The sequence below is a fragment of the Cervus canadensis genome, chromosome 13, assembly GCF_019320065.1.
Source record: "Cervus canadensis isolate Bull #8, Minnesota chromosome 13, ASM1932006v1, whole genome shotgun sequence".
In the NCBI taxonomy this organism is placed as follows: Eukaryota; Metazoa; Chordata; class Mammalia; order Artiodactyla; family Cervidae; genus Cervus; species Cervus canadensis.
The window spans coordinates 4847717-4868843 of record NC_057398.1 but is presented as its reverse complement, the minus strand read 5'-3'; the positions used below and the strand labels follow the sequence as shown (position 1 = coordinate 4868843).

The 21127-nt window shown below is 36.4% G+C and overlaps 2 protein-coding genes across 2 annotated transcripts in view; both read right to left on the bottom strand.

Annotated features, from left to right (window-relative positions):
* Positions 1 to 16761, bottom strand: part of LOC122452313 — a 28896-nt gene extending 12135 nt beyond the window's left edge. The window contains exons 1-7 of the mRNA XM_043485822.1: positions 16721 to 16761; positions 16185 to 16270; positions 14692 to 14889; positions 12143 to 12325; positions 5035 to 5082; positions 1012 to 1065; positions 273 to 308 (exon numbers count right to left, since the gene is read on the bottom strand). Coding sequence (XP_043341757.1) covers positions 273 to 308; positions 1012 to 1065; positions 5035 to 5082; positions 12143 to 12325; positions 14692 to 14889; positions 16185 to 16270; positions 16721 to 16761 — 646 coding nt within the window. The remainder of the gene's footprint in view (positions 1 to 272; positions 309 to 1011; positions 1066 to 5034; positions 5083 to 12142; positions 12326 to 14691; positions 14890 to 16184; positions 16271 to 16720) is intronic.
* A 2861-nt stretch (positions 16762 to 19622) lies between these two features.
* The window catches only part of LOC122452312 (membrane cofactor protein-like), a 32372-nt gene continuing 30867 nt past the window's right edge, over positions 19623 to 21127 (bottom strand). Inside the window, 1 exon segment of the mRNA XM_043485820.1 lies at positions 19623 to 19850. Within this exon segment, the coding sequence (XP_043341755.1) occupies positions 19623 to 19850 (228 nt within the window).

The window sequence follows — 21127 nt, the reverse complement described above, 5'->3', positions numbered from 1 at the left end:
TGGGAAGTAGACTCACAGGACCAAAGGTCACAGTCATTTCCATGACCAGTTGGAAAAACGTGTATTATTTAGGGTTTGTTATTAAGAGGACATGTAGAATATAAAACAACATACAATCACCAACATAAGGCAGTATATCATAGAAAAGGTCAGGTATTAGTAGACTGTTGTACTGAAAAACTATAGTAACTGAAAATCATTGAAAAAATAATGCACATCTCATCTTCATATTACATCATTATTTAAATGGTATTAAAATTTGAGATACTTACTTGCAGTAAGAATAGCCAGAGCAATGATTCCTGCATCTGAGAAAAAATTTTAAAAGTTTTGAAGATATGGAACACATATGGATCCCAGATAGCAGCTATACTTTAATTTTGATCAGATCATCTAACAACTACAGCAAAAATGTTTATCAATCTAGTTTGAGCATGACTGCTGAGTGCATCCAAGTCATTTTGATCATAGAACCCTTTTAAATAGATTCCAGGTACAGGATCCATCTTGTTACACTCTTAATAGGAGTCTCCCTTTTCATTGTGTTGTGCTATAGCTTCCAGACCAGGTTACTGAGTACAGCTTATTACGGGCTTCCTAAGTGGCTCAGTGGTAAAGAATCTGTCTGCCAATGCAGGATATGCAAGAGATAGGGTTCAATCCCTGGGCTGGGAAGATCCCCTGGAGGAGGAAATGGCAACCCACTCCAGCATTCTGGTAGGCTTACAGTCCATGGGGTCACAATGAATTGGACATGACTTAGTGATTTAGCACACAAGCACATCAAGACTATTGGAATTCACCAGATTAGAGAAAATTACCTACATGTGTCTATATATACCACCAGTTAACATTTGTCATGGTATCTGCATTAATAAAATAATTGTAAATGTCAATTATTACTATTTGTGACACATTGCTTCTTCCCTACCTACCAATGATTGAACCATGATGTTTCCATATAGAAATCTAAGGTTTCATAATGCAGGTTATTAATAATCAAAATAATACCTAAATCCTCAAAGTCTTCAAGTGATGGTATTTCTTCAACGGGATTGGGATATCCTAGGGGAAAAAAATTGGAAGTAAGTTAAAAGGAAGACTAAATAAATCTTAAAGATCTATAAATTCATTGCTGTTGGTTTTGTGCCTTTTTATAATTCATAATTATAATTTAATTTTCCTTATAAATTATATTAATGTTTCTCATTCAAAGTTGCATCATTAAATATTATAACTTTTATTTTACCTTATATTATATTATTATATTCAATGCCATTAGCATTCTTCTTCTGGTCTGTTGATAGCCCTGTGACTAACTCTATGTACAGCAAGCAAATTTATCATCAGCATACTCTTAAAATCAGCCTTGAATTCAATGTGATTCTAGATAAAGGAGGGCTTAAAAGTGATTTAGAAATTGCTCTGGAATAGACTCCTCAACATAATACTGGTCATTTATACAATACTCATAGCTAACATCATACTCAATGTTGAACAACTAAAACTTTATTTTCAGGTCAAGAACAAGACAGAATTCCTGCATGTGCCACTTCAAGTCAACATAATATTGGAAGTTTGGGTCACAGTTATTATGCAAAAAAGAAATTAAAAATATCCATATAGGAAGGAAAAAATAAAATGATCTGTTTATAGATGACATGATCTTTCACATAGAAAGCTCTCTAAAGATCACACATACATTCACACAAATGCACACAGTGCTAGAACTAGTACATTAATTCTGCAAAGCTGAAGGATACAAAATCAACACACAAAACACAGTTGTGTTTCTATACACTAACAATCACTAACAATGAACAATCCAAAAAGGAAAGGAAACAAACAATTCAATTCACAATGGCATAAAAAATAATAAAATACTCAAATAAGTTTAACCAAGAAGATAAAAGACTTGTACATTGAAAACTATTTAAAAAATGCTGAAAGAAAGTAAAGAAGATTTAAATAAATGAAGAAGATTTCAAAGCTTACTAAAAAGCTACAATAATCAGGACAATACTAGCATACAGACAGACATACAGACCAATGGTATAGAATATAGGGCCCAGAAATAAACCCTTGCTTATATGGTCAAGTGATTGTTCACAAGGGTGCTAAGAGCATTCAATGGGGAAAGCGTAGCTTTTTTCGACAAACGATTTTCAGAAAACTGGATATCCATATGCAAAGAATGAAATTTGACACCTATGTTATACCATATACAAAAAGTGATTAAAAATGAATCAAAAAACAAAGGACATAGAACTATAAAACTCTTAGAAGAAAATAAAGAGGACAATTTCATAATATTGAACTGGAAACGATTTCTTAGATGTGGCATGAAAAGCACATGTAACAAAGAGAAAAACAGATACATCAGACTGTATCAAAACTAACAACTTCTGTGTATCAAAGGGCACTATTAATAGAGTGAAAAGCAACTCACAGAATGAGCAGAAACATCTGCAAATAATAAACCTGAGAAGGGATTAATATCCAAAATATACCATACACTTCTAAAACTCAACACCACCACCACCAAAGAGCCATTTTACAAGTAGGCAAGAGACACGAATAGACATTTATCCAAAGAAGACATATAAATGGCCAAGTAGCACACGAAAAGCCGCTCATGTTGCTAATCATCAGGGAAGTGCAAATAAAAGCCACGAGATACTACTTCACACCTGTTAACTACCTTAGATAATTCCGGTTATTATAAAAACCAGAAATTAACATGTATTGGAAAAGAGGGCAAGAAATTAGAAACTTTTCACTGGTGGGAATGAAAATGGTGCAGCCAATTTAAAACTTTTTTTTTTTAAACGGAGGACTGTATTTTCAGTTCCTCTGAAAATTAAACAAGAATTAACATACAACCCAATAATTCCACTCCATGGTATATACCCGCCCCCAAAAATTCAAAACAGGGACTCCAAACAGATACTTAGATGCCAATATTCTGAGAGGCATCATTTAGAATTGTAAAAAGGTAAAAACAACCCAGTATCTATTGACAGATGAAATTACAAATAAAATGTGGTATATACAAACACTGGAATATTTTCAGCCATAAAAGGAATAAAGTTTGGATATAAGGTAGATGAGCTTTGAAGACATTATGCTAAGAGAATTAACCCAGGCACAAAAAGACACATGCAAAATTCTAATTAAATGAGGTATCTAGGTAAGTTAAACTCATAGATACAGAAAGCAAAATAGAGGCTACTGAAGGTGGGATGATGGTGGAGAAAGAAGCATTACTGCTCATAATGGGCATAAAGTTTACTTTCAAGTGGTGAAAAGCTTTAGAGATAGTAGTGATGGTTGTTCAACAATGTGAATACATTTAATGCTACTAAATTGGCTGAAGTGGTATGAAAAATTAAATAAAAGTTGATCTCAAAACACGGGAGAAAAGACAAGTTATTCAACAAATGGTGTCACTTTGCCATTGGATGGGGGTTGGGTGAAGTGAAGAGGGATCCAATCTCATTCCATATCATAATAAATTTCAGATGTACCAAAGAATGCAATCAGTGTGCATGATTGATATGTTTATATAATTTTGGCATGGGGAAATCCTGAAGCTTTTATAAGAAAGACACAACACTCATAGCCATCAGACAAAAGATCCATACATCCAGTTACCTATTAATATACAACTTTTGCATACATAAATGGCCTCTGATAGGAGAATAGTTAAATAAAATATAATGGTGCATATGAAAGTCATCATTTAAAAGGATAAGAATAACTCAAACTATAATCTCAATACAAGACATTAAGTAGAAAAATGCAAGTTTCAGAAAAATGTGAACAGTATGGTGTCATTTTTGCTTAAGAAAAAAAGAAACAGACACCAAATTAAATGTGTAGCTACACACGTAAGACTTTTGATATATAGAAATAGATACAAAGACACCTTAAACTATTTTTGTTTGTTTTTAGCTTTAATTTTTAAAATTTTCTTATAATTATGAAAGCATAAAAATACATTTGCAGGAGACTTGGCAAATACAGAACAAAGTTACATATAATTCTACTATATATTACAACTTTTTAAGTAGATAAATTAAGATTTTTAGTTGGAGTTTCAATATCAAAATCTCAAAAGTTAATAGGATGATTAGACAGAAAAGTAGAAGGATATAGTAGACCTGAAAAGCACTATGAACCAGTTCAATGTAATTAAATTTATATAATATTCACACAAAGGCAGGATACAAATTCTATTCAAGTTCCCATAGACTATAAACCAGGAGACACTGGAACATATCCAATGACATAAAACAAGGTGAAAAATTTCATGGTTTAAAAGTATTGAAATCATACAGAGTCTATTCTCTTATTATTGTGGAATTATGCTAGAAATCATTATCAAAAGATATTTGAAAATAACCTGCATAGTTTCAAGTGCAATGTCACATTTACCAAGAGAATTTTTTGACTTAGCCATTTGAAAGCCTCAATGAAATTAAGGCAAAAAACAAGAAGGCAATTGCAGAGAAGAAAGTATTTAAATGAGAAACTGATATCAAAATGAGAAATTAATTTCAAAGATACTTTAAAAAGCCAATCAATCTGGAAATGTTTACTTTTATATGAGGAAGACACCCTAAACTATTAAGAGTGATAATAGTAATAGGCTATAGAAAGATAAGAAGAACTCACCTTTTACTCTGTATACATTGGTAATATTTAAAAACATATATTCATATATAAAACTAGTGACTAGTGAAAGTAAAGCAAAAAAAAATAAATAAATAAATAAAAAATAAACTAACAACCCTCGGAAAAAACTTCATATTAAAGGATTTTATAAGTTCAAATGAACAATAAAAAATATTTTAGAAACTTAATAGGAAAATGAACAAAAAACATGAATAAATGCAGACAGTAAAAAGTTCAGTCTCACTGATAATTAAAGTAATGCAAAGTAAAATAAAACATATGATTTTGCACCCATATACAGCAACTTTTGCACCTTATAAAGCTCTTAACTAGAAGTAGGATAAAGAATTACTGAACCTGGATATTGTGAAAGTGGAGTCTTTGTTGGATGAGTCGGCCTGTAACCTGGAAAAATAAATTTGACTCCATTCACCAGACATATCAATACAAAATTATGAATTTAATTTTCATTTTTATTCTTTAAAAATTATATCTTAAATAAAAACATAGACTCAGAACTTTGCACTTCTCTTTCTGGGTTTAACCTAAATAAATATTTGCACAAGTACATAAGGATGTATGTATAGAATGTTCACTACAACTGAGTATTTTATAATGAACATCCTAGTAGATAATTAACTAATAATAAACCATAAAATTTATGTGTTATCTAAAAAAATCCAGGTAGTACCATATTCCATACTTCTTTTTCACTAAGGATTTCTTTGACATTTGTTCACAATTGCACATTTAGATCTGACTTGACACCATTAACTCAGATGACCATAATATCTACTACTGTGGGCAGGAATCCCTTAGAAGAAATGGAGTAGCCAAGAGTCTGAAATGCAGTAATGATCTCCATTTGTTTCCAAGGCAAACCATTCAACATCACGGTAATCCAAGTCTATGCCCCAACCAATAGTGCTAAAGAAGCTGAAGTTGGATGGTTCTGTGAAAACCTATAAGACTTTCTAGAACTAACATCCCAAAAAGATGTCCTTTTCACTATAGGGGACTGGAATGCAAAAGTAGGAAGTCAAGAAACACCTGGAGTAATAGGCAAATTTGGCCTTGGAGTGCAGAATGAAGAAGGGCAAAGGCTAACAGAGTTCTACAAAGAGAACGCACTGGTCATAGCAAACACCCTCTTCCAACAACACAAGAGCAGACTCTACACATAGACATCACCAGACGCTCAACACTGAAATCAGACTGATTATATTCTTTGCAGCCAAAGATGGAGAAGCTCTATATAGTCAGCAAAAACAAGACTGGGAGCTGACTGTGGCTCAGATCATGAACTCCTTATTGCCAAATTCAGACTGAAATTGAAGAAAGTGGGGAAAACCACTAGACCATTCAGGTATGACCTAAATCAAATCCCTTATGATTAAACAGTGGAAGTGAGAAATAGATTTAAGGGACTAAATCTGATAGACAGAGTGCCTGATGAACTATGGACGGAGGTTCGGGACATTGTACAGGAGACAGGAATCAAGACCATCCCCAAGAAAAAGAAATGCAAAAGAGCAAAATGGCTGTCTGAGGAGGCCTTACAAATAGCTGTGAAAAGAAGAGAAGCAAAAAGCAAAGGAGAAAAGGAAAGATATACCCATTTGAATGCAGAGTTACAAAGACTAGCAAGGAGAGATAAGAAAGCCTTCCTCATCAATCAATGCAAAGAAATAGAGGAAAACAATAGAATGGGAAAGACTAGAGATCTCTTCAAGAAAATTAGAGATACCAAGGGAACATTTCATGCAAGGATGGGCTCAATAAAGGACAGAAATGGTGTGGACCTAACAGAAGGAGAAGATATTTAGAAGAGGTGGCAAGAATACACAGAACTGTATGAAAAAGATCTTCATGACCCAGATAATCACGATGGTGTGATCACTCACACTCACCTAGAGCCAGACATCCTGGAATGTGAAGTCAAGTGGGCCTTAGGAAGCATCACTACGAACAAAGCTAGTGGAGGTGATGGAATTCCAGTTGAGCTATTTCAAATCCTAAAAGATGATGCTGTGAAAGTGCTGCACTCAATATGCCAGCAAATTTGGAAAACTCAGCAGTGGCCACAGGACTGGAAAAGATCAGGTTTCATTCCAATCCCAAAGAAAGGCAATGCCAAAGAATGCTCAGACTACCACACAATTGCACTCATCTCACATGCTAGTAAAATAATGCTCAAAATTCTCCAAGCCAGGCTTCAACAATATGTGAACTGTGAACTTCCAGATGTTCAAGCTGGTTTTAGAAAAGGCAGAGGAACCAGATCAAATTGCCAATCTTCACTGTATCATCAAAAAAGCAAGAGAGTTCCAAAAAACATCTAATTCTGCTTTATTGACTATGCCAAAGCCTTTGACTGTGTGGATCACAATAAACTATGGAAAATTCTGAAGGAGATGGGAATACCAGACCGCCTGACCTGCCTCTTGAAAAACCTGTATGCAGGTCAGGAAGCAACAGTTAGAACTGGACATGGAACAATAGACTGGTTCCAAATAGGAAAAGGAGTCCGTCAAGGCTGTATATTGTCACCCTGCTTATTTAACTTATATGCAGAGTACATCATGAGAAATGCTTGGCTGGAGTAAGCACAAGCTGGAATCAAGACTGCCAGGAGAAATATCAATAACTTCAGATATGCAGATGACATCACCCTTATAGCAGAAGTGAAGAAGAACTAAAGAGCCTCCTGATGAAAGTGAAAGAGGAGAGTGAAAAAGTTGGCTTAAAGCTCAACATTCACTCCAACTAGTAAAAATAAATGAAAAAATAAAAAATAAATTAAAAAATAAATAAATTAATTTTAAAAAATGGCACATCTGAACTATGAAATACTATTTGGCAATAAAAAAGGAATAAGCTATTAATACAAAAAAAAAAAAGAAAGAAAAAAAAGCTCAACATTCAGAAAACTAAGATCATGGGCATCTGGTCCCATTACTTCATGGCAAATAGATGGGGAAACAGTGGCTGACTTTATATTTTTGGGGCCCCAAAATCACTGCAGATGGTGATTGCAGCCATGAAATGAAAAGACGTTTACTCCTTGGGAGGAAATTTATGACCAACCTAGACAGCATATTAAAAAGCAGAGACATTACTTTGTCCACAAATGTCCGTCTAGTCAAGGCTATGGTTTTTCTAGTAGTCATGTATGGATGTGAGAGTTGGACTCTAAAGAAAGCTGAGCACAGAAGAATTGATGCTTTTGAACTGTGGTGTTGGAGAAGACTCTTGAGAGTCCCTTGGACTGCAAGGAGATCCAACCAGTCCATCCTAAAGGAGATCAGTCCTGGGTGTTTATTGGAAGGACTGATTTTGAAGCTGAAACTCCAATACTTTGGCCACCTGATGCAAAGAGCTGACTCATTGGAAAAGACCCTGATGCTGGGAAAGATTGAGGGCAGGAGGAGAAGGGGGTGACAGAGGATGAGATGGTTGGATGGCATTGCCGACTCAATGGACATGGGTTTGGGTGGACTCCAGGAGTTGGTGATGGACAGGGAGGCCTGGCGTGCTGCAGTTTATAGGGTCACAAAGAGCCAGACACAACTGAGTGACTGAACTGACTAAAACCATTATATAATGCTAGTGATCCTTTTGTTGGAGTCTTTCTCTAACTGAGGATAAAAAATGACTGACAATCCTATAAGGAGAGTTTATTTTTTATTAAAAGAGGAAAGATCCCTGTAGTCTTTTCACACGCTTTTTCTCACAAATTATTCACCTCTTCTTCACATAGTAAACTGTATCAGTGTTTTAAAAATCCTTGATTACTGTTCAGTTACTTTGATCACATTTGATTCTTTGCCAGTCTGTAGACAGCAGCATGCCGGGTCCCCCTGTCCTTCACTGTCTCCTGGAGTTTGCTCAGATTCATGTTCATTGAGTCGGTGATGCCATCCAACCATCTCATCCTCTGTCGTCCCCTTCTCCTCCTGCCTTCAATCTTTCCCAGCATCAGGGTCTTTCCCAATGAGTCAGCTCTTCGCATCAGGTGGCCAAAGTATTGGAGTATCAGCTTCAGCATCAACAGCATCATTCCTTCCAATGAATACTCAGGACTGATCTCCTTTAGAATGGACTAGTTTGATCTCCTTGCTGTCCTGGACTCCAAGAGTCCTCCCAGCACAATTCAAAAGCATCAATTCTTCAGCATTCAACTTTCTTTATGATCCAACTCTTACATCTGTACAGGGCTACTGGAAAAACCATAACTTTGACTATATGGATCTTTGTGGCCAAAGGGATGTCTCTGATTTTTAATACACTGTCTAGGTTTGTCATAGCTTTTCTTTCAAGGAGCAAGCATCTTAATTTCATGGCTGCAGTCACTGTCCACAGTGATTTTGGAACTGAAGAAAATAAAATCTGTCACTGCTTCTACTTTTACCCCTTCTATTTGCCACGAAGTGGTGAGACCAGATGCCAAGATCTTAGTTTTTTGAATGCTGAGTTTTAAGCCAGCTTTTTTACTCTCCTCTTTCAATTTCATCAAGAGGCTCTTTAGTTCCTCTTCACTTTCTGCCATTAGAGTGGTATCATCTGCATATCTTAAGCTGTTGATACTTTTCTCAGCAATCTCGATCCCAGCTTGTGATTCATCCAGCCTAGCATTTTGCATGATGTGATCTGCATAGAAGTTAAATAAGCAGGGCAACAATACATAGCCTTGTTGTACTCCTTTCCCAATTTTGAACCACTCTGTTGTTCCATGTCCAGTTCTAACTGTTGCTTCTTGCCCTGCATACAGGTTTCTCAGGAGGCAGGTAAGGTAGTCTGGTGTTCCTATCTCTTTAAGCATTTTCCACAGTTCGTTGTGATTCACACATCAAAGTCTTTAGCATAGTCAGTGAACCAGTAGATGCTTTTCTAGAATTCCCTTGCTATGTATGATCCAATGGATGCTGGCAATTTGGTCTCTGGTTTGTCTGCCTTTTCTAAACCCAGCTTGTACATCTGGAAGTGTTCATTTCACATATGCTGAAGCTTAGCTTGAAGGATTTTGAGCATTACCTTGCTAGCATGTGAAATGAGCACACTTGTACGATGGTTTGAACATTTGTGGCATCGTCTTTCTTTAGGATTGAAATGAAAACTGACCTTTGCCAGTGGCCACTGATGAGTTTTCCAAATTTGCTGACATATTGAGGGCAGCACTTTAACAGTCATCTTTTAGTACTTTAAATAGCTCAGTTGGAATTCCATCACCTCCATTAGGTTTGTTCATATAATGCTTCTTGACGCCCACTTGACTTCACACCTCAGGACGTCTGGCTCTAGGAGAGTCACGGCAGGATTGTGGTGATTCAGGTCATTAAGACCTTCGTTTGTACAGTTCTTCTCTATAATCTTGCTACCTCTTCTTTATCTCTTCTGCTTGTTAGGTCCTCGTCATTTGTGTCCTTTATTGTGTGCATCCTTGCATAATATGTTCCGTTGATATCTCCAATATTCTTGAAGAGATCGCTAGTCTTTCCCATTCTATTGTTTCCCTCTTTGCATTGTTCACTTAAGAAGGCCTTCTTATCTCTCCTTGCTATTCTCTGGAACTCTGCATTCAGTTGGATAGATCTTTCCTTTTCTCCCTTGCCTTTAGCTTCTCTTCTTTTCTTGGCTATTTGTAAAGCCTCCTCAGACAATCACTTTGCCATCTTGAATTGCTTTTTCTCCTTATGAAATGTTTATGGTCAACTTTTAAAAAGATATCTCAACAAACACTGTATACACCACAGCACATAGTCTCACTAACCATATGAGTAAACATGGATGGGACAATGAGTATAGATTTCAATAAAATATTTACATAAAATATATATTTATATATTTTATATATAAAATTTTATAATTTATATACCATATACATAAATAAATATATTTATATATAAATATATGAGATATACATATACATATATATATATATATCTCATCCATCAGAAAAACATATTTCTCCACACAAAACTTCATAGCAAAGTACTCAAAGTACTCACCAAAGTACTCAAAGAGGCTACTGGGTACCAGGTTCACAAGAATTACAAAAAGGAGTTCTACTTTCCATGTTAACATGAATAATGCCCCTCAGTACTTTAAAATATTTGGACAATAGGAAACAAATTAGAAGCCAGTAAGTGACATTTGTTTGCGTCAACAGACAACAGGAAACTAGAACCCACAGAAATGATGTTATTTGACTGAGCAGAGCCCCGCTAGGACCCTCAGAGCATTCCGCCCAGGCTAACCCTCTTCTGAGTGTTCCTCTTGTCTCTCGCTTCTGATGCAACTAAATAGAAGCAGCCAGAGAAAGCAGCCCTGAAATTAGAAAGACGATTTCTTCCACTGTATCAAATAGTCTCTTAAGTCTTAGGAAGAGCAGCTGACATATAGTCCCTGCCAGAAATCCTCCACGTCATTTCAGTAAGTAAGGACTTTTCCTGTTTTTCAGTTGTTAAGAAGTTTACTTTCTGTTGCCAAATAAAAATGTCCAGGAAACAGAAAAATAATAATTGTATGAGATGGGAATGATGGGGGTGGTAGAAATACTGGTATTATTCTGGTGACAGCAGAAATTACCCAGTTTTATGAAAAGAATCAAGATGGCTGCAGTCTCGAAAATGAAACATAATCTTGGATCAGGAAAATATTCTCTAAATGTGATGCTGGAAGTCATACAAGCTACCTTTTAAGAGCTTTCTAAATGCCAGGCACTGTGCTACAGGGCTTTAAATGGACCTATTTTAACTTTGCTTTCACCCAGTGAGGAAAGCACTAAACCTTTACATGGAAGTAAACTTATGTAAAGTTTACATAACTTGCCCAAGCTTACACACTTGTTGATATCTGCAGACCATAACAAATACTTTTAGAATAACTAAGTATAACTAAATGGCTGTAAATATGTTCTTCTTATTTTTATTACTGAAAATGATGAATGAGTGTAAATCGTATGAATTTAAAGAGTTTTTTGTAAAATATAAGCAAGAAGATACTAAATCTGAATGGCTCAAAATTGTGAGCTTTGTATTGAGAGAAATCACCATTGAAAAAGAAATAATCTAGGGCCAATCAGTTGAGATTACAGCTTTCATTTCATTTATATGAATTATGCCTCTCATTCTTTTCTTGACTTAAATAGGTAAAAATTCTAATGCTCCAGTTTACTTTGAAAGATGGTTCCCCATTTATTTTTATACATAAAAATACTGAGCAAGAGAAATAGATACTCCTGCATTATTTGCTAACATAACATGCTAAGACTCCATAAAAACATACCAAATCACAATAGAATTCTATGTAAATTCTGACATACATCTGCAATGGAAAAGGGTACAAGACAGAGTTAAATACTAAGATTTTTTTCAATTATTCTTATCAATTATTATCAATTTTTTAAATTAGTCTTAAAAACTAAAAGACAAAATTAGAAAAAGCAAAAAGACAACACTTGTACCTTTAATACATGTTGGCATCTCAGGTTCCCAAGTATCATTACCACCACAGAACACTAGGTTGCTGCCATTAAGGTAAAAACCCTGGAGGCATTCAAATACCACCACTGATTGGTACGAAAATTTTTCTCTACTTCCTGACACCATTATTCCATGTTCGAGAAATGGTCGTTCACATTTGACAACTGTAAAGTGGAGAAATTCCAGAATTAATAAAAAGCTGCTTTCACACAGGACCAGAAAAACTAGTGCAAAGTGGGAAGAAAGAGGCCAGCAATAAAAAGCAAGATGCTAATTGGGAAAAAAAAGAAAAGACTTCATTTGTGCATTTGAATTCCAGGGAAACAGATTTAGAAAAACAACATTTTTCCATTTAGAAGAAACTATCATTATAGCTTATTGGCTTTCTACATTTTTTGTATGTTGATCCTATATTTTGTGACCTTGCTAAAACATCAGTCTTTGAGACAATCACGTTGTAAGTGAATACGGACTATTTTATTTCTCTCTTCCCAACATTGTTCAGTCATTCAGTTGTGTCCGACTCTTTGTGACCCCCAAGGACCGTGGCATGCCAGATTTCCCTTTGTTGAGAAGTCCCATATTCAGTAAGGATCTTGTTTATAATTTTCTTTCAAATTTTTGGTCTGCCTTTGGTATCAGGGTAAAGTCCCCATGAAACGAGTTGAGAAGCACTTGTTTCTAATATTTCTTGAAGAGTTTGTGTGGAGGTGCTATTATTTATTCCTGCAGTGTAAGGTAGAATTCCCCAAGAAGGCCATCTCTCAGATCAAGGAGGTCTCTGTTCTCATTGTGGGAAGGTTTTTAAGTACAAATTATACTTCCTTAATAGATATAAGACTATTCAGGCTACCTATATCTTTGTGTGGAGATATTTTGGTATATTTTTCTTCAAAGGAATTTGTTAATTTCATTTGTTGTCAAATTTATAAGCATAAATTTGTGATATTACAACTATCAATATAATATTCTTTAATCATCCCTTTAAATATCTGTCTGTATATTAGCAATGTCCTCTTTTTTATTCTTTGTAAAAATTTATTTTTCATTTTTTAAACAGCTTTTAAAGGGTACATTCCATTTACAGTTACTACAAAACAGTGACTATGTTCTTCATGTTATACAATACATTCTTGTAGCCTATCTTATAGTCATGCTCCCTACCTCTATATTGCCTCTCTTTCCTCTCCCTGCTAATTAACCAGTAGCTTGTTCTCTGTATCTGTGAGTCTGTTTCTTTTTGTTATATATACTAGTTTGTTGTATTATTTAGATTCTCTATATAAATGATACCATATGATATTTTTCTTTCTCAATTTATTAAATATCTTTTTTCTTTCTTGTCAGCCTAGTTATAGCTTTATTTATTTTATCAATCTTCTCCAAGAACCATGGGGTTTCACTGGTTTTCTGTATTATTTTCTCTTTACAATTTTATCGATCTTTCTCTATTTATGATTATCTTATGTCTCCTTATTTTGAGTTTGTTTGCTCTTTCTTTTTCAGTTTTGTAAGGTGGAAGCTTCAGTTATTGACTTGAGACTTTTTTTTTTTGTAACGCAAATTCATGCTATAAATTTCCCTCTAAGCAGTGCTTTTGCTGTATCACACAAATTTTGCTATTTTGATATATCATATTTTTCATTTTTATTCAATTCAGAATGTTCTAACTTTCCCTGTTACTTTAACTATGGGTTATTTATAAGTATCTTTCATAATTTTCAAATATTTGAGAATTTTCTAGATTAGCTGTTTTAATTTCTATATTTATTCCATTTTGATCAGATAATGTATTCAGAATGATTTTAATTCTTTAGAATGTGCTAGGAAATGACCTCCCTTAGAAAATGTTCCATGTCGAGTTGAAAAGAGTAAATATTATCCTGTACTCAGTGACTGTTTCCTTCCAAGAGTCAAAGCCCCTCTAGCATCTCCTTGCTTCATGTCACTCGAGTGCCTTAAACATTGTTTTAAAAATGTATTTTGTCCAGAGTTTGTCATTATTTTCAATGAGAGAGCTAGCCTTTAACAATCTGCACTACCATTATTTGTAGCCAGAACATTCAGACATCTTGCAATATAAGGAAAAACTTTATATTTAAGGCAGCATGTGTTGAGTTTTTTAGTTTTTGAAGCAAAAAGTCTTGATTTTTATATGCACACACATATTAGTTCACAATGTGTAAACTGGAATGTCAATAACATCTGGGGTGAGAAGTGGGAAACCCCACAACTAGAACTATTTTCTATTCAATTTGGCCTAAATTAAATTAGAAGTCAATGTAAACAGAGGAGGAAACTTGCATGATTGTTTTACTTACTGGCAAAATTATTTATTTATTGGTAAAACTCAATGGACATGAGTTTGAGCAAGCTCCAGGAAATGGTGAAGGACAGAGAAGCCTGGCGTCCTGCAGTCCATGGGATTGCAAAGAGTCGGACATGGCTAAGTGACTGAACAACAACAAAACTATTTACAAAGTATTCCACAGTATTTACAAATAAAGGAGATAAATGGAAATATGATTACCTTTACACAGAGGAGGGTCACTACTCCATTTGTTAGGTTCAATACAAACAAGCTTGCTCTGTCCAACAAGTGAATATTCATCTGGTCCATTTGAAAGATCACAACTATAAGTTATCAATTCATTATATTCAAATATATTTCTGTAGCTATTGGTGTGTTTTCCATGTTTTATTTTTGGAGGTTGTCCACAATAAATCTCTTAAAAGGGGAAAAAAAGAGAAAACGAAGGCAAAAGAAAGGTGAAAGAGTAAGACAGTGTTAGTAAAGTCCTGGGCACTACCTTCAGTAAGCTCTTTCACTTATGATTTCTAGAAGTTAACTGTGAATCCATTATCCATTGAGAGGAAAGTTTCCATGAGAAAATGTATTCTCCCAAATTAACTCACATAGAAATTAACTTTTAAGAACCAAACTCACTTCCTTAAATACCTATTAAAGTATCTATATGAAATTCCTATATTATTTATAAGGACATGCAAAGTTTTGTTCTAGACATCATAAGAGATGGAAATTTAGCAAGAAAATATGCTTGTGATTACATGGAAACTTACATTACCATATGTAAAATAGATAGCCAATGGGAATTTGCTGTATGGCCCAGGAAACTCAAACAGCGGCTCTGTATCAACCTAGAGGGGTGGGTTGGGGAGGGAGACGGGAGGGAGTTCCAAAAGGGAGGGGATGTATGCATACCTATGGCTGATTCATGTTGAGGTTTTACAGAAAACAACAAAATTCTGTAAAGCAATTATCCTTCAATAAAAAAATAAATTAATTTTAAAATAATAGTAAAACCCACCACTAGCTAAGAAATGCTTTATAATTTATAAACATATCCATTCACTACATCAGAGGTTCACAATAATACCAAAATACTGTCTTATTTCACTGTCATCCTTGTAGCTGTATAGTGAAATTTCCCAGAATCTACAAATTGTGTGAATTTGAAACAGACTGAATCCAGATGTCTTCTGTTAAGCCAGATATTTGCAAAAACTGTAAAACAAATGCCACTATTCTGGAAAATTTTAATTTTTCTCATAAAAATATGATGTATTAACATGTATTGACTTTATACAAGTCTTAAAAGTGATTTAATAAAAAACTATTTAAAAAACTTTCATTCTAATTTGAATAAAATGAATACCAGTAGACATAAACCACACAAAGAAATAGTTTCCCAGATGGCACTAGTAGTAAGAACCCATCTGCCAACACAGGAGACATAAGAGATGCGGGTTCATTCTCTGGGTGGGGAAGATCCCAAGAAGGGTGGCATGGTAACCCACTCTAGTATTCTTGCCTGGAGAATCCCAGGGTGGGCTACAGTCCATAGGATCGCAGAGTTGGGACACGACTCAAGCAACTTAGCACTGCAAGGCACATAAAGAAAAGCTCTTTGGGATCATTGCTGATTTAAAAGCAAAAACAGATTCTGAAGCCAAAAAGTTTGAACGTTCTTGATCCAAATTCTAAAGTGAGAATTTACTTACTTTCACAGTGTGGAATCGTATCACTCCAAGACACATTCTCTCCAATAAGGTTACAAACTATAATAGGTTTTCCTCTTAAGAAATAACTAAATAGAGAAAAGAAGAGGTTACTGTTTCTTTAACAGCACACATAATAGTGAAAACTTTTATATGGTTGTTTTTCTATACTATAGTACTTTGAGGGAGACATTTCTTAAGTGACATGATAAAAATGAAAGTGCTAACCAAATCTGCAATTTTAGTCAAATAAAGAGTTATTGCCTGTGAACACACATTGGCCCACAGCAAAAAGTCTCCATGACTCTGTCATGCTGGCATCTTTGCTCTCTCTGGAAAATGCATCACACTTTCACTTCTGAGCTTTTGCTTCCACACTGTTCAGTTAGAACTGAGAAACAGAGACCAGGCTCTAGAGCTTGCCTGCCTGGATTCTAGTTCTAGTTGCATGACGGACTTGTTATTTGAGCTTGGGAAAGCCTTTTACTGTTTTTCTCGCTCAATTTCCTCATCTATGTAAATGACACAATAGGACATACCTCATGGGATTGTTTTGAGAATAAGTTAGCATCTGACACATACTGCTAGGTAAGTTTTACCTCTTTTTAATATTCTTTCGGTTCAGTTCAGTTCAGTAGCTCAGTTGAGTCCGACTCTTTGTGACCCCATGGACTGCAGCACGCCAGACCTCCCTGTCCATCACCAACTCCCGGAGTTTACTCAAACTCATGTCCATAGAGTCAGTGATGCCATCCAACCACCTCATCCTCTGTCGTCCCCTTCTCCTCCTGCCCCCAATCCTCCCAGCATCAGGGTCTTTTTCAATGAGTCAGCTCTTTGCATCAAGTGGCTAAAGTATTGGAGTTTCAGCTTCAAAATCAGTCCTTCCAATGAACATCCAGGACTGATTTCCTTTAGGATGGACTGGTTGGATCTCCTTGTAGTCCAAGGGACTCTCAAGAGTCTTCTCCAACAACACAGTTCAAAAACATCAGTTCTTCAGCGCTCTGCTTTCTTTATAGTCCAACTCTCACATCCATACATGACTACTGGAAAAACCATAGCCTTGACTAGATGGACCTTTATTGACAAAGTAATGTTTCTGCTTTTTAATATGCTATCTAGGTTGGTCAGAATATCTCCCTAGGAACAGCTTAGGACTGCTACTTAATGCAATCTTCTCTTAATCTTTTCTGATAATTTAAATTCACAGTGCTCTCTCCTTCCTCTGGACTCTCATTGTAATGATCATAAATAATTGTATGTATTCGGCACTTCTTATTTACTATTTTGCTTTAATATATTATACTAGTATATATTGTTTCAATTTTTTAAATTTTTTTTAAGAAGAGTCTATGCTTTAAGTTTTTGGAACCTTTCAAAGTGCCTAATAGGCTCTCTATATCTATGACAGAACGTTCTAATATTTTTACTTAACGAATTTAAAAATAATCAGTGAAACTGCTTGCACAAGGTTCTAGTCGACTTCTCCATCAAGTTGCCCTCATTTTTTTGTATATTGTAGTGTTTTAGGAGAAGACTTGTGGAAGGTGGCAGAGTTGGAGGCACTAGGAATCTGTCTCCATAACTAGACAAAAACTGCAATGGTAGAGTCTGCCTGATGTCACTATTTTTGAACTTTGGAGTCTGTTGAAGAATTGCAAGTTCCAGAGGAAAGCTCAGACAGGAAAATCACATTCATTTCAGTCAATTTCAGCTCTTAGGAAAATAGCAGCTACCCATTCCCACTCTCAGCAGTGTCGCAGGCAGCTGGGCATGTGTTCCTGAGCGGCTCACACACAGATTGCAGGAGGCAGAGGACCCAGAAAGGGCTGCCCTCCAAGAACCAAGGGCATGTACTCTGATTGCCGACTTTGGTTCCTGACCACAGAAAACGGTGGGTAGCCATTGCTCTCATGTCTTGCAGACGCTTGCAAGCCCCTTTCTTGTTGGCTGAAGTGAATTACATGGGATTTAAAGATCGGGCACAATTTGCTTCCAATTTGATTTTTGCCTTCAACTTCATTTTAATGCTTTAGAAGTCAATAAATAAAGATTAGACATTCAAAAACAACTGCATATGAGGGGAAATTTAGAAAGTAAGTGTGCATATTCAGGGGAAAACTCAGAAACAGCCTGACAAGACCTTCAGTTTACAACTCAGGCTGATGGCTGGCAGAGAAATATCCTAGAGCAATCAAAAAACAGTAACAAAAACTGCAATGTCGAGGGAAAGGGGAGGATCTGACTTCCAAAGTTACCATATTATTAAATTCCAATGTCCAGTATTCCACAAAAAATCACCAGGTATACAAAGAAACAGGAAAGTATGGCCCATTCAAAATAAAAATAAAATTAAATGAACAGGAACTGCTCCTGAAAAACATCTGATGACAGATAGATTAGATAAGGACTATCTTAAATATGCTCGAACAACTAAAGAAAGATGTGCAGAAAATCAAGAAAATCATGCAAGAGCAGAGCAGAACAATCCTAAGGAGAATGCTCATGTGTGCCTGCTCAGTCGTGTCTAACTCTTTGGGACCCCATGGACTGCAGCCTGCCAGACTCCTCTGCCCGTGAAATTTTCCAGGCAAGAACACTGGAGTCGGTTGTCATCTCCTACTCCAGGGTATCTTCCCAACCCAGGGATCCAACCCTCGTCTCTTGTGTCTCCTGCATTGAAAGGCAGATTATTTACCACCTAGGAAGCCCATCATGAGGAGACAGATAACCTAAGAAGAAATCAAGAAGGAGCTCTGGGCTTAACGTACAATACCTGGTACAAAAAAACTCAGTAGAGGGATTTAAAGAAAATTTGAGCACGCGGAAAGAAGGTATCAGTGAATCTAAATATAGAATGGGGGAAGTTGTTGAATCTGAACAACAGAAAGAAAACAGAGTGAAGAAAAATGAGCAGTCCCTAAAGGCCTTGTGTGACATCATCAAGAGGATCATACACATTTTGGGAATCTCAGAGGAGAGACAGAGAGGGACAGAGAAAACATTTTAAAAAATAATGGCAGAGAACTTCCAAAATTTGATGAGAAACACAAATACAATCAAGAAATTCAACAACTTCCAGGTAAAAAGAACTTAAAGAAGTCCATACTAAGACACATAATAATCAAACTCTCAAAAGACAAAGACAGAGCAGCTAAGATGGCAGAGTAGAAGGACCTTAAACTCACCCCCTCTAACAAGAATACCAAAATCACAACAATCTACAGGACAATCATCACTGAAAAAGACTGAAGCCTACCGGAAAAGGTGCCCTATAGCTAGAAACAAAAAGATGGAACCACAAAGAGACTGGTAGGAGGGCAAATCCCATTCCCTTAGGTGGGTGCCCCACAAATTATAGAATAATTATATTATAGAGGTTTTACCACTAGAGCAAGTTCTGAGTCCCAGTGAAGCCCCTAACCCAAGACTCCAGCACTAGGAAGAGGAGATCCCAGAGCATCTGGCTTTGAAAGCCACCAGAGCTTGATTACAGGAGCTCACAGGACTGGGAGAAATAAGAGACTTCACTCTAAAGGGGTACACAAACATTTCATAGACACCAGGAACAAAGGCAAAAGCAATAAATTCATAGGATCCTGAATCAGAACTACCTAGTGATCTTGAAAGGTGTCCTGAGGAAGCAGGGGGTGGCTGTGATTCACTCTGGGGATATAGACATTGGTGGCAGATACATAGGACTTCTCAGATGGCCCAGTAAAGAATCTGCCTGTCAATGTAGGAGATGCAGGTTGATCCCTGGGTTGGGAAGATCCCCTGGAGAAGAAAATGGTAACACATTCCAGTAGTCTTGCCTGGGAAAGTCCATGGACAGAGGAGCCTGGAGGGCTACAGCCCATGGGGTTGCAAAGTTGAACACGACTGAGCACACGTGCATGGCAGATATATCAGGGAGCATTCATCTGTGTGAGCCCTCCCAGAGGCTGATATTTTGGCACCAAGACCTGGCCCCTCAACAGTCTGTAGGATCCAGTGCTGGAGACACCTCAGGCCAAACAACAAATGAGCATGTGCAGACAGGCTGCCTAAAGACTTCCTGAGCCCACAGCCACATTTGGGCTTCCCTTGTGCCTCAGCTGGTAAAGAATCTGCCCACAATGCAGGAGACCTGGGTTCAATCCCTGGATTGGGAAGATCCCCTGGAGGAGGAGAAGGCTAGCCACTCCAGTATTCTGGCCTGGAGAATTCCATGTACTGTATAGATCAGGGGTCGCAAAGAGTCAGACATGACTGAGCGACTTTCACTTCACTAGACATGACCCTGCACAACAGAGGACCAAGATCCCTCCAGTGGCCGTGGGGCTGACACTAGAAGCAAGAAAATTACAGCCCTGCAGCTTGCAGACTGAGTCTACAAATGCAGGCCAGCTAATCCTGGGCCCTTGAGTGATGAGAGGGTAGCACACTGCTGGGATGCTTTGAACATTTCCTACAGAGGGTCACTTCTCCAAAATCAAAAAAGAGTAGCCAACTTACCACATACAAAAAATACAAATAGCAATTTAAAGAAAATGAAGACACAGAAAAATACATTTCAGATGAAGGAACAAGATAAAACCCCAGGAGAACTAACTGACATGGAGAAATGGAATCGACCCAAGAAAGAGTTCAGAGTAATGATAGTAAAGATGACCAAAGAACTCAGGAGAATGGATGCACAAAGTGAAAAATTAGAAGTTTTTTAACAAAGAATTAGAAATTAATAAGAAAAACCAAATACAATTAAAGAATACAATAACTGAAATGAAAACTACACCAGAAGGAATCAATAGAGTAAATGAGGCAGAAGAACAGATCAGTGACGTGGCGGACAGAGTGGAGGTAATCAGTGCCATGGAACAGAAAAAAGAATGAAAAAGAATGAGGACAATTTAAGGGACTTCTGGGACAACATTAAGCATGCTAGCATTTGCATTATTGGG